The sequence below is a fragment of the Nycticebus coucang genome, chromosome 14 (assembly GCF_027406575.1).
Source record: "Nycticebus coucang isolate mNycCou1 chromosome 14, mNycCou1.pri, whole genome shotgun sequence".
Taxonomy (NCBI): domain Eukaryota; kingdom Metazoa; phylum Chordata; class Mammalia; order Primates; family Lorisidae; genus Nycticebus; species Nycticebus coucang.
In genome coordinates this window covers 59003843-59017191 of record NC_069793.1, presented here as the reverse complement: position 1 = coordinate 59017191, position 13349 = coordinate 59003843, and the positions used below count along the sequence as shown (strand labels likewise).

The 13349-nt window shown below is 38.0% G+C and overlaps 1 protein-coding gene across 1 annotated transcript; it reads right to left on the bottom strand.

The window, feature by feature from the left end:
- Positions 1 to 11015: 11015 nt before the first annotated feature.
- LOC128565184 (26S proteasome regulatory subunit 7-like) lies at positions 11016 to 12574 on the bottom strand. Its single transcript, XM_053561521.1, has 2 exons — positions 11742 to 12574; positions 11016 to 11645 (listed from the first exon to the last, which is right to left on the bottom strand). The coding sequence occupies exons 1-2, from the start codon at positions 12542 to 12544 to the stop codon at positions 11138 to 11140; spliced, it is 1311 nt and encodes a 436-aa protein (XP_053417496.1). The 5' UTR covers positions 12545 to 12574; the 3' UTR covers positions 11016 to 11137.
- Positions 12575 to 13349: the final 775 nt, after the last annotated feature.

Sequence of the window (13349 nt, the reverse complement as noted above, 5' to 3'; positions counted from 1 at the left end):
TCTCAATGTTTTAGAATAGATAATGCAATTTAGGTAGAAGCTCTTCTTTGAAGGCTTGGAAGAATTCTGGTGTAAAACCATCCAATGTGGGATTTTTGTTAGCTTTTTTATTGTTTCAATTTCTGTGCTTAATATTGGTCTGTTCAAGAGTTTTATTTTTCCTTAGTTGAGTCTAGGGCTATAGTGTTACTATAAAAATTCAGGTAGGGCTTACTGTTTCTCACTAAGAAACAGCCACCTCCACTTTCCTTTATTTATTTATTTTTTGAGACAGAGTCTCACTTTGTCACCCTTGGTAGAGTGCTTTGGCATCATAGCTCACAGCTACCTCAAACTTTTGGGTCCAAGTGATCCTCTTGCCTCAGCCTCCCTAATAGTTGGGACTACAGGTACCTGCCACAATGCCTAGCTGTTTTTAAAGATGGGGTTCTCACTTTTGCTCAGATTGGTCTCCAAGCTCCTAGCAATCCACCCACCCCTAGGCACAGAGTGCTAGGATTACAGGTGTGACTCACTGTGCCCGGCCTTCACTTTCCTTTTCTGCATCCCTCACCCACACCTCAGGAGAAGCAACAGCCAAGGGCCCTGCTATCCCTCAGCTTGAGCTCCGTCTTGGTGGAGTGAACTGCTTCCCTGCACAACTCTTCCTTGCAAAATCCTGCATGTTCAGAATTTGTTGTACCATCCTTGTTGCAGCAAGGCTCCATTCTGAGTTTAGGGCTTTAGAAGTTCCAACAAACCCAACATATAAAGTTGGATTGTTAGGTCCACAGATAAGCCTATGAGAGGTTTTCTTATTTGCTCGTAATATAGTCTTATTTCACAAAGAAAATCTTTGACTTTTTCCTGAGGATTACTTTATCAGAGAAACACCTTTCTCGCCTTCCTATCTTTTCCTTACATTCCTCAACTCATTTTTTTTTTTTCTTTTATGCTTTCTCTTGTTCTGGCATTTAACAGCCCATTTTATTATTTTTCTCCCTGCTTTAACGTCAAAATTGAAGAAAAGGATGGAAAGCATATTAGCCTGTATGAGCCCTGGCTGCTGTGAACAGATTCCATTAGGGATCTCAGATTCAGCATATAGAAATCCTTGGGATTGAAAAGATAGTCAATTAGAGTGAGGGATAAAGGGATAATAAAGTGAATATGTCAGAGGACTGGGTCTTTCTGTAGTGCAGGTTCTAGGGTAGAAGCTGTTTCTTTGCTTTTTCCACCTTCCAGAGGCCACTTGCATTCTTTGACCCCTGGTCCAATCTTTATCTTCAAAGCCAGCAATGTAGGGCTATCTAATTGCCTATTTATTCTAGAGATGTTGATGGTAGTTTGGGTCTTTCAATGAACTTGTCTATATTATCTTAGTTATTAATTTATTGGCATAATGTTTTTCATAAGATTTTCTTGTTAAACTTTATATCTATAGAATCTAAAGTGATATTACTTCTCATATTCTAGAGATAGGCAGGTTATGACTTCTCTGTTTCTTTCTTTTTTTTTTTCCTTTTCCTGATTTGTCCAGCTGGATGTGTATACTTGATCTTAATGATTTCTTCTCTTATACTTATTTTGTTTATATTTATTCATCTAGTTTTTATTTTTAAGTTGGAAGTTGGGATTATTGATTTGAGACCTCCCTTTTTCCTAATATAGGCATGTAGTGCTATAAATTGATACCTAAATATTACTTTAGTAGCATCCAAAAAATTTCATATATTGTGTTTTTATTTTTATTTCAACTCAATATCTCTTATTTCCCTTTTTATTCACTTTTGCTCATCTCTATGTACTATAGGTTTTTAGAGTTATGTTATTTACTTTCCAAATACTTGAGGATTTTTCCAGATATATCTGATATTGATTTCTAATTTAATTCCATTATGAACATAGATCACATTTTGTATGATTTTAATTTTTTAAAATGTTTTGGGCTTGTTTTCTTTTTTTTTAACTTAACTATATTTTTACATTTAAAATGGATTACTTGTGGCTAGTATATAGTTTGGTATTGCTTTTTATTCACTCTGACAATCTATGACTTTTAATTGATATGTCTGGACCATTTATATTGAATGTAACTCTTGATATGATTATATTAACATGATCATTTTGTTCATTGTTTTTTATTTGTTTCATTTGCTTTTGATTTTTCCAACTTTCCTGCCTCCACTTGCACTAATTGTGTACCTTTTATGATTCTGTTTTCATATTGTTTTATTATTTATGTTATTTTAAAAAACAGGTAGTTGCCCTGTGATTTATCATATACATCTTAATTAATTAGAATCTACCTTCAAATAACATTATACTGCTTCACGTGTTGCCTAAGAACTTCACAACAGCAAATTCGCAATTATTCCCTCTAATCCTCTGTTCTATTTTTTTCACAATTTTACTTTTCATATGATTTAAAGGCAAAATAGATCTTTCCTTTACTCATTCAATTATCTTTCAATTGTGTTAATAATAAGAAAATCTCTGTTTTCATAATTATCCTCATTCTAACCTTTTCTAGCTCTCTTATTTCTTTGTGTAGACCCAAGTTTCTCTCTGATTTCATATTTCTATTGTGTTTGAACAACGTCCTTTAACACTTGTTGTAGTTTTAGAGAATTCAGGTAATAAATTTGCTATTTATTTCACTTATCTAAAAACATTTTATGTTTTGTTTATTTATTTATTTATTTTTCTTTTTTTTTATTGTTGGGGATTCATTGAGGGTACAATAAGCCAGTTACACTGATTGCAATTGTTAGGTAAAGTCCCTCTTGCAATCATGTCTTGCCCTCATAAAGTGTGACACACACTAAGGCCCCACCCCACTCCCTCCCTCTCTCTTTCTGCTTCCCCCCCCCCCATAACCTTAATTGTCATTAATTGTCCTCATATCAAGATTGAGTACATAGGATTCATGCTTCTCCATTCTTGTGATGCTTTACTAAGAATAATGTCTTCCACTTCCATCCAGGTTAATACGAAGGATGTAAAGTCTCCATTTTTTTTTGTTTTGTTTATTTTTGACAAATGTATTTAATGTTATAGAATTTAGGGTTAACATTTTTTTTCTGTTTCTGTGTTTAATGACATCATTCTGAAGAGGCAAGATGGGTGACTAGAGGCAACTTGCATGTGTCTCTTCAGAGAAGAATTAAGATATTAGATACCAATACTTTGAATAGATCATTAGGGAAAGAACACCTGAATATAAGAAAGAGGTGACAGGAGATACTAAGGGTAAATGAAGGAGAAGTGGGACTGTCTGCTAAGGGTAGCTGAGAGTCTTGAGTTGGCCCCAGACCTGGATCCAGGGAAAAGGTAAGACAGATGCTTAGGGCCCCACACTCCCACCTCAGACCTTTACAATTTTAGCTATAAAAGAGAATCTTGATCCTCACAGGCCTCCAGAGTGGCATAGGGAGCTTCCTGGAGACCATGCAGAGGCATTGCTAGAACTCACATGGAGTTCCACAGGCTTCTGAACTCAGGGCACCTGCAGCACAGAGACCCCTTTTCCCAATGCTGTGAGCCCTGGCTTGAGGCCACCACCACCACTGGAACTGATGCAAACAGGCCAGGGTAGGACACAGGAAGCCAGGTGATCTCTTATGCCTCAGGGTCAGGTTCCACTGCCACAGCTATGGGCTACAGCAGGAACAAGAAATGTTCTTGAGGGCAAGCCTCACGCCTGCAGCCTTCTCCAGAGCTGCTCTCCTCGCTGCTACTATGGAGAGAGGTATATCCCTTTTGGTGGCCCCCAGCAGCATAACTGCAGTTGACTTGCCTGAGAGTTCTGGCCCCAGCTCACTTGGCCCTATTGATACAGGATTCCCCCACTCAGTGCTTGATAGGGACCCATGCCCATTCTGTAGGCCCAAATGAGCTCAGAAATCAGACCCCCATCTCTAGGCACATACAGGCTGCCCTTTCCAGGCCACACCCACTGGACTCTAGACAGATCATGAACAATGCAGCCTGAAATGTTTTGGGTAGTTTCACCTTGTGTGAAACTTGAGGGAGCACACACAATTTTCCCTTCCCTGAGACAAAAACTGCAAAGACCTAATAACCTTGCTGCAGTGGAGGAACTGCATTCATTCATGTTAATACACTCATTAAGTTTGTAAAGATGTTTTTTCCACCTAACAAGTCCTGGCCAAAATGTAATATACCCCTAGACAAAGGACTCAGGTAGAAGACTTCTGACTTGGGTCTTCCCCTTTGCCGGAAGCTCTGGTACTTTTCACTCCTTCTGTATTCCTTTCTGTTTAATAAAATTCTATCTTACCACTGATCTGTGGTCCATGGGTTTATTCTTTGAATCCCTGAGACCAAGGACCTACTGAAGAAGAAATTCCAGTAACACTATCACAGTCAGTGCTTGGGTACATAGGCTGGAGAATAAGACTGTAGCCCTAATCCCATGCCCGTAGAACTGATCTTGTTGCTCAGGGATATGGGATGAAAATTTGTGATCTCAAGGGGGAAAGGAGCCCTCATGGGCAGACCTGAGAGGAGAGTATGGTGTGGGTCTGTACTGTGTGCAAGAGCAGGGCATCCCCTCTTTCTCCTGAAATGGCTGGGGCAGCCTTCTTTCTGGTCCTGGGCAGGGAAGTTTTGGCCTTGGGAGACTTCACTACCTGGTCTAGCTCATTTGGCCTGTTGCTCATGGCTGGACATCAGAGACATACCTGCCAGGTTAGGGGGGTGGGAGCTGAGTGAGCACACTAAACCTGCAGGACTGTGGATGCTGGACTAAGCAGGTCCTTTGGTGGGGTGGAAACACTTCCAGAAGCTTTGTCCATCAGCCTGTGAACCACCCTCTGACTCCACTGGGACAGTGTTTCACCTGCCTTGGGGAGCCTGGATACAGGCCCTTGACTTTGGCCTCACTATCTGCCTCAACAGTGAGGGAACATGGGAAAGGGCCATCTGGCACTTCCAAAACTCCACCTATTGCCTAACATGTACAAGTACTTCACCTCGTTATCAAAGGCCTAGCATATATCTCATACACAGCACCATAGCTGGCTCTTTCCAGCAATTGCCACCTATTGGCAGGGAGTATATTCCCTGACACAATTGTACAAGCTTAGTTTACTTTTACCCAAAAGTGCCACCTACTGGCCTGGAGACTAAATGTGAAGTCCCAATGTAATTCATTCCATTAGAAGTGCATAGGCTGGGGAATAGGATTCCAGAAACCTCCATGTCCCATTCTCCACAGGAGGCAAGGAACCTGCCCTCTTTGCAGTATAATATGCACCATCACTACAAATAATAGTTTTTTTTAAACTACCACACTAAGGTTATATATAATCAAATAATCTGTTCAGAGCCTAGGCTCCCACAAAGCACTCACAAGCAAAGCCAAAGGTCCTCACCTAACATATACTACAGTCACATGCTTACAAGAGAAAGAAAAAGTTCCATTCAAACAAAAGTAAATTCAAATATAACAAGTGATAGCTTTCCCAGATGAAAAGGAACTATCATAAGATAGTTTGTTATCTGGCAGCATAACAAAACCGAAAGTAAATGACCTCCCTAAAGGATCACACCAGCTCTCTAGCAATGGATCCCAACCAAAATGAAAATGCCAAAATGATAAATAAAAATTCAACATATGGACCGTAAGGAAGCTCGATGAGATATAAGAGGCAGTGGAAAATGAACTCAAATCAGAAAAATAATCCAGAATATGAATTAAAAATTTACTAAAGAGATAGATATATTAAAAAACAAACAAACAGAACTTCTGGAAATATATTTAGGGAAATACAAAATACAGCAGAAAATTTTAAATACACCAGACCAAGCAGAAGAAAGAATTTCCGACCTCAAGGACAAAGCTTTTGAATTGACCCCATCAAACAAAAATAAAGACAAAAGAATTAAAGGAAATGAACAAAGTCTTTGAGAAATATGGAATTGTGTAAAACCCTCAAACCTAAGAAAAATAGGTACCCCTGAAGTAGAAAGAAAAAGCAAAACATTTGGAAAACCTATTTGAGAGAATAATTGAGAAAAATTTCTTTAGTGTTGCTAGAGATTTAGATATTAAGATACAAGAAGGTCAAAGAACTGAGAAATTTATTGTGAAAAGGACATCACCAAGGAATACAGTCAATAGGCTATCTGAGGTCAATGTGAAGGTGTAACATCAACCACAGCGATTAGCAAAAGAAGAGCAAACAGAGAGAAAGAAACATCAAATAGCTATAAAGGAAAACCCGCCAGAATAACAGCAGACTTATCAGCAGAAACCCTATAGCTAGAAGGGATTGGGGTGCTGTCTTTATTCTTCTTGAACAGAATAACTTTCTGCCAAAAATCTTGTATCCCTAGAAACAAAATTTCATGTATAAAGGAGAAATATCTTCCAGACAAGCAAATGCTAAAGGATTTGTCACCACTACACAAGAAATGCTCAAATGTGTTCTAAACATCAAAACAAAAAGTGAACACTCACCAATATAAAAACACTTGAAAGTATAAAACTCACAGGGCTTATAAGACAGTAACTCAAGTGAGAATACAAAGCAACTAGGTAACCATCAACATGATATCTGAAATATAATATCTCTATATTAATATCAACATGATATCTGAAATATAACACCTCATACATTAATATTAACTTAAAAAAAAACTACCACACTAATACACTAATAATGTCAATGGTCAAATCATCCACTTAAAATATATAGATTGATGGAGTGGATAAAACCCCACAGTCTAAATGTCTGCTGCCTACAACAGACCAATTTAACTCATAAAGTATTTTTTAAAAATCAAGGTTAAATGGTGGAAAAAATATTCCATGCAAAAAAGGAGGCAGTCTCTTTTTATCAGATAAAAGAGACTTTACATCAAAAATGATTTTAAAAGGCAAACATGGTCATTATGTCATAGCAGAGGGGTCAACTCATCAAGAGGATACAACAGACTTGGGACCAGTAGCACAGTGGTTACAGTGCCAGTCACATGCACCAAGGCTGGAGGGTTCAAACCCAGCCTGCGCCAGCTAAACAACAATGACAACTGCAACAAAAAATAGCTGGGCACTGTGGTGGGCACCTATATTCCCAGCTACTTGGGAGGCTGAGTCAAGAGACTTACTTAAGCCCAAGAGTTTGAGGTTGCTATGAGCTGTGATGCCATGGCACTCTATCAAGGGTGACATAGTGAGACTTTATCTTAAAAAAAAAAAAAAAGAGGACACAGCAATTACAAATACATAGGCACCCAATATTAGAGCAACTAAATTCATAATGCAAATATTACAAGATATAAAGGGAAAGGCAGACCACAGTAAAATAACTGTCTTCAAAACCCTATTTCAGAAACAGACAGATCATCTGGAAAGAAAATTGGTAAGAGACATGGTATTTGAGCTATACTTTAGATCAAATGGACATAACAGATATATACAGCAGGATTATTTTCATGTGCATATGAAATATTTGCCAGGATAGATCATATGTTAGACATAGCAAGTCTTAAGAAATTTAAGAATGTGCTTAGTGCCTGTAGCTTAAGCGGCTAAGGCTTCAGGCACATACACCAGAGCTGGTAGGTTCCAATCCAGCCAGGGCCTGCCAAACAACAATGACAACTGCAACCAAAAAATAGCTGGGTGTTGTGGTGGGTACTTGTAGTCCCAGCTACTTGGGAGGCTGAGGCAAGAGAATCGCTTAAGCCCAGGAGTTGGAGGTTGCTGTGAGCTGTGCTACCACAGCACTCTACCCAGGGTGACAGCTTGAGGTTCTGTCTCAAAAAAAGAAAAGAAAAGAAAAAGAAAAAGAAAGAAATTTAAGAATAAAATTATATCAATTATTTTTTCAAACCACCATGCTATAAAAATAGATATCAATAAGAGAATAAATTTTATAAAATTCACAAATATATGCAAATTAAACATACTCCTGAACAACCAATGGGTCAAATAAAAAATTGAAAGGGAAATTAAAAATTATTTTGAGCAAAGAAAAATGGACACATAACATACCAAAATATATGACATGTGGCAAAAGCAGTTCTGAGAAGGAAGAACAGCAATAAACAAAAGCCTACATCAAAAGAGAAAGATCTCACTCAATTAAACAACCTAACACTACACCTGAAGGAATTAGAAAAAGAAGAGCAAACTCAGCCCATAGTTAGTAGAAAGAAGGAAATACCAACTATTAGAGTAGAAATAAATGAGACTAGAAAAACAATACAAAAGATAAATGAAAGTAAAAGTTAACTTTTAGAAAGGGTAAACAAAATAGAAAAGAAAAATTTTAGCCAGAATAACTAAGAAAAAGTAGATAAAACACAAATAAAGTCCTAAATAGAAGATGACACATTAAAACTGATTTCAATGAAATAAAAAGGATCATAGAGATTATTATGAACAATTATTCACCAACAATTGGATAGCCTAGAAGACGTGGATAAATTTTCAGATATATATAACCTACCAAAATTGAAGCCTGAGTCATGAAGATATAATTTGAACAGATCAATACCAAATAAAAGGATTGAATTGTTATAAAAGCTCTCATTGAAGAAAAGCTTCAGAGCAGATGGCCTCACTGATGAATTCTACTAAAAATTTAAGAAGTAATATCAATTCTTCTCAAACACTTCCAAAAAATTGAAAGTGAGGGAAGTATTGATACCAAAGCCAGAAGAGGATACTACAAGAGAAGAAAATCCTGATAATCATAGATGGTAAAATTTCCAAAAAAATACTAGCAAATTTAATGAAACAGGACATTGAAGGGCTATTCAAAGATTAAATAGGATTTATTCCATAGATGCAAGAGTGATTCAGCACATGTAAATCAATGAATGTCATATACTACATTTACAGAATGAAGGACCAAAACCATATAATCAATCATTTCAATAGATGCAGAAGAAGCATTTGACAAAATTCAACATCCTTTCTCAACAAATTAGGTAAAGATTGTACTTCAACATAATAAACTCCATACATGATAAACCCACCATGCTCAATGTGAAAAGTTGAAAGCTTTCTTTCTATGGTCAGAAGCAATACAAGGATGCCTACTCTTGTCACTTGTATTCAACAGAGTACTGGAAGTTTTAGGGAAAAAAATTAGGCAACAGAAAGAAATAAAAGGCATCCAGATCGAAAAGGAAGCAGTTTAATTGTTTTACTTTGCAGATGACATGATCTTAGTATATAGAAATCCTAAAAACTCCACCAAACAAACAATCCTGTTTGAATCAATATAGAAATTCATCAAAGTTGCAGGATACAAAATCAACTTACAAAAATCAGTACTATTTCTACATCTGAACAGTATTTTATCGAAAAACAAATCAAGAAAACAATCCCCGGGTGGCGCCTGTGGCTCACCCCATATACTGAGGGTGGCGGGTTCAAACCCGGCCTCGGCCAAACTGCAACCAAAAAATAGCCGGGGGTTGTGGCGGGCGCCTGTAGTTCCAGCTGCTCGGGAAGCTGAGGCAAGAGAATCGCTTAGGCCCAGGAGTTGGAGGTTGCTGTAAGCTGTGTGAGGCCACGGCACTCTACCGAGGGCCGTAAAGTGAGACTCTGTCTCTACAAAAGAAAAAAAAAAGAAAACAATCCCATTCACAAGAGCTGCAAAAAGTAAAAACAAAACCAAAAAACAAACAAACAAACAAACAAAAAACCCCCTCCCAAATCTTAGGAATAAATTTAAGCAAGAATATGAAAGATCTATACACTGAAACTATAAAACATCCATGAAAGAAATTAAAGACACAAGAACTGGGAAGATATCCTGTGTTCATTGACTGAAAGAGTTAATATTATTCCCAATATGACATATAGATTCAATATAATTCTTATCAAAGTTCCAATAACATTTTTTCACAAAAATAGGAAAAGAAATTCTAAAATTTTAATAGAACGACAAAAGACTTCAAATAGCCAAAGCAATCTTGAGCAAAGCTGAAGTCATCACACTACCTGATTTGAAAACATGCTCACAGAGTTATAGTAATAAAAACAGCATGGTACTGGTGGGAAAACAGACACACAGACTAATGTTACATGCATACACAATGAAAACTCTGCAGGATAAATTTGAAAATTACTGAGAACATAGATTTTAACTGTTCTCACCACACACACACAAAAGGCTTGAGGTAAAGTATATATTAATTAGCTTGACTTAGCAATTGCACAGTTACATATATATCAAAACATCATGTTATACCCTGTTCATAGATGTAATTTTTGCCAATAAAAAGAAAATAAAGATTTTTTTTTACATATTTTGTATTAACCTGGATGGAGGTGGAACACATTCTTCTTAGTAAAGTATCACAAGAATGGAGAAGCAAGAATCCAATGTATTCAATTCCAATATTAAGGCAGTAGATGATCTAATACAAGAGGTGGGGTAGGAGAATGAGGGATTAGGCAGAGGGTAGGAGAGAGGAGGATGGGGGTCACAGTGAATGGCACACCTCTTGGGGGAGGGACACAATTTAAAAAATCCAATAAAATGATATTATATTTTTAAGTCTTTTTATTACTAATTTATATAAATTCTACCATATTTTAAGCACAATTTACCAGGGTATGGTCTAAGTGCCTGATATTTATCATGTTATTTAATCTACCCAATGATATCATAAGATCAGGCCTGCAATTATCACCACTTTTCACATGAGCAAACTAAAGAATTTAATGTAGCATCCAAAGATGCACAGATGATTAAAGGGGGTAAGAAGGATTCAAAGGCAGGCATCTGGCCCCCTTCCTCCACACCATTACTCTAAAATATGTCCTCAAAAATTCACCAAATTTTAAATGACAAAATCCAGGACCTTAATTATCATGTACATACAAATTAAGTAAAATATATGTATGTATGTATGTATATATATATGAATTATATATAATATATATATAAATATATACAATATATAAATATATGTATATAAAGGAAGAAATAAAAACGTCACAGGTGACTTTTGCTTCTTTCTAAATTTCTGAATTTTCTATTTCTTTCTTTTTTTTTTTTTTTAATTTTGAAGCCATTTATTTTTTTTGTCAATTGGTTATTAACAAGTCTACATAAGGTTAAGATTTCAATTAAAAGAAGTGTTTTCCTTTGAAGGTCCTCAAGGCTCAGTTGTATGTCATGTAGCGAGGAGTAGCACTGAATTTGGCATAAGACTTAATGACCTTATTTACAGCTTCTAAGAAATCCTTCTCAGTAGCAATTTTTCGCCGGGCTCTGATTGCAAACATACCAGCTTCTGTGCAGACGCTCCTAATCTCAGCACCAGTGCTATTTGGACACAGCCGTGCTAACAATTCAAACCTGATATCTCTTTCAACACTCATTGAACGAGCATGAATCTTAAAGATGTGAGTCCGACCCTCTAGATCAGGTAAGCTAAATTCAATCTTTCTGTCCAACCTCCCTGGCCTCATCAGTGCTGGATCCAAAGTGTCGGGTCTGTTAGTTGCCATTAACACTTTAATATTGCCTCGAGGATCAAACCCATCCAGCTGATTGATTAGTTCCAACATTGTTCTCTGCACTTCATTGTCACCTCCAGCACCATCATCAAATCTAGCCCCTCCAATAGCATCAATTTCGTCAAAGAAGATAAGGCAGGCTTTTTTTGTTCTGGCCATTTCTTTTTTTTTTTTTGGCCGGGGCTGGGTTTGAACCCACCACCTCCGGCATATGGGACCGGTGCCCTACTCCTTGAGCCACAGGCGCCGCCCTGTTATGGCCATTTCAAAGAGCTCACGAACCATTCGAGCCCCCTCACCAACATATTTCTGTACAAGTTCGGATCCAATAACACGAATGAAGCAAGCATCAGTCCTATTGTCAACTGCTCGAGCACAGAGTGTCTTGCCTGTGCCTGGTGGACCAAAGAGTAGCACACCCTTGGGAGGCTCAATACCAAGGTTAACAAATCTCTCTGGATGAAGTAGTGGAGTTTCAACTACTTCTCGCAATTTCTCAATTTGTTCCTTACAGCCACCAACATCACTGTATGTGACATCAGGCTTTTCTTCCACCTGCATCATGGTAACTGTTGGGTCGATCTTAGGCGGCAGTGGAATGTGAATTTGGTATTTATTTCTGTCCACGCCAACTCTCATCCCTTCTTCAATGTCAGTAGGTGCTACCTGATCACTGAGGTCCACCACAAACTTGGCAAACTGCTTCACGTTGATAATGTATTTTGGATCCTCTGAATCAGCATTGATTATCTTTGTACACCTTGCAACCTGTAAAGGCTGTTCACTCTGGAGCGTTTGCTTATCTGCGGCCAAATCCCAGAGTGCTGGTGGGGCCAGGCCAGTGTCAGACTCTTTAATGCCAGTGAGCTCATTGATTTTCTTGAGAAGTTGCTGAATATCATCCTCAACCTGCTTGATCTGCCTAGAGTAAGTGCTCTGACCATAAGTTTTCAGCAAGGCAATATCCCCCTCATCCAGAGCTCGGATGGGTTTGTCGTCCTTCTCATCCTCTTTGGTTTTCCGCTGATCGGCACCGAGGTAATCCGGCATTTTGGGAGATGCAAGTGTCTCAGCTTCTTAGTGATTACCTGAATTTTCTATTTCTATAATAAACTTGGTTTAACTTTATAGGTGTGCTTTAGCTTTTGTATTATGGCTTATATTTATATATTAATCAAAATTATGTCTATAAAGAAAAAAAGGAATTTTTATGTTTTCACAAGACCCCATTCTCAACAATAATGACATCTACATAAGCCAAGGTATTTAGGAACTTCTGCACTCAATGAACTTAAGATCCCAGGTTTTGTTATAAATTTTCCCACGCTGATAAATGAAATGATAAAGCATGTCTAGGCTAGATACAAAGTGAATTATGTGACTGTAGCAACTGTGTTGGACAGGAAATTGGAGAGCTGTGTGCTGAGGTTGGCAAAGGGACACACAAGAAACCAGCCAGGCATGGTTCTGACCATGGTGGTGCTGCCTACCAACCCCGAGCTGCTTACCTGCACTTTAGGGGGAAAAAAGGAAACCTGACTTGAGAGGTTGTCTGGGGCTTTCACCCTGATTCTGCTGGCTAACCTGGAGTGTTTTAATTGGAGAGGCATGCGGTTTCTGTTGTGACTATTCAGCTCTGCCCTGACGGTACCTGGACGAGTGGACACAGCTGTGCTCTGCTCCTGAATCTCTGTTAAAATTCTTCATTGTCCGGATGATGGTGGATGGGACGGATATGTAGCCCACCTCTCCCAAGTCATCAGGTGTGAGGAAGTGGGGGGGGGTCTGGACCTTTTCCCCACATAGATTATTGCTGTAGACAGACAGCTGGAGATGTGCAGCAAATTGGCAGATT

What these genes read in the sequence shown, in the direction of transcription:
- LOC128565184 (XM_053561521.1), bottom strand. Translation starts at nt 12,544, where the DNA reads ATGCCGGATTACCTCGGTGCCGATCAGCGGAAAACCAAAGAGGATGAG. An exon ending in GAAATGGCCATAACAGGGCG is followed by an intron (nt 11,646 to 11,741) that starts GCGCCTGTGGCT and finishes AGAAATGGCCAG; the next exon opens with AACAAAAAAAGCCTGCCTTA.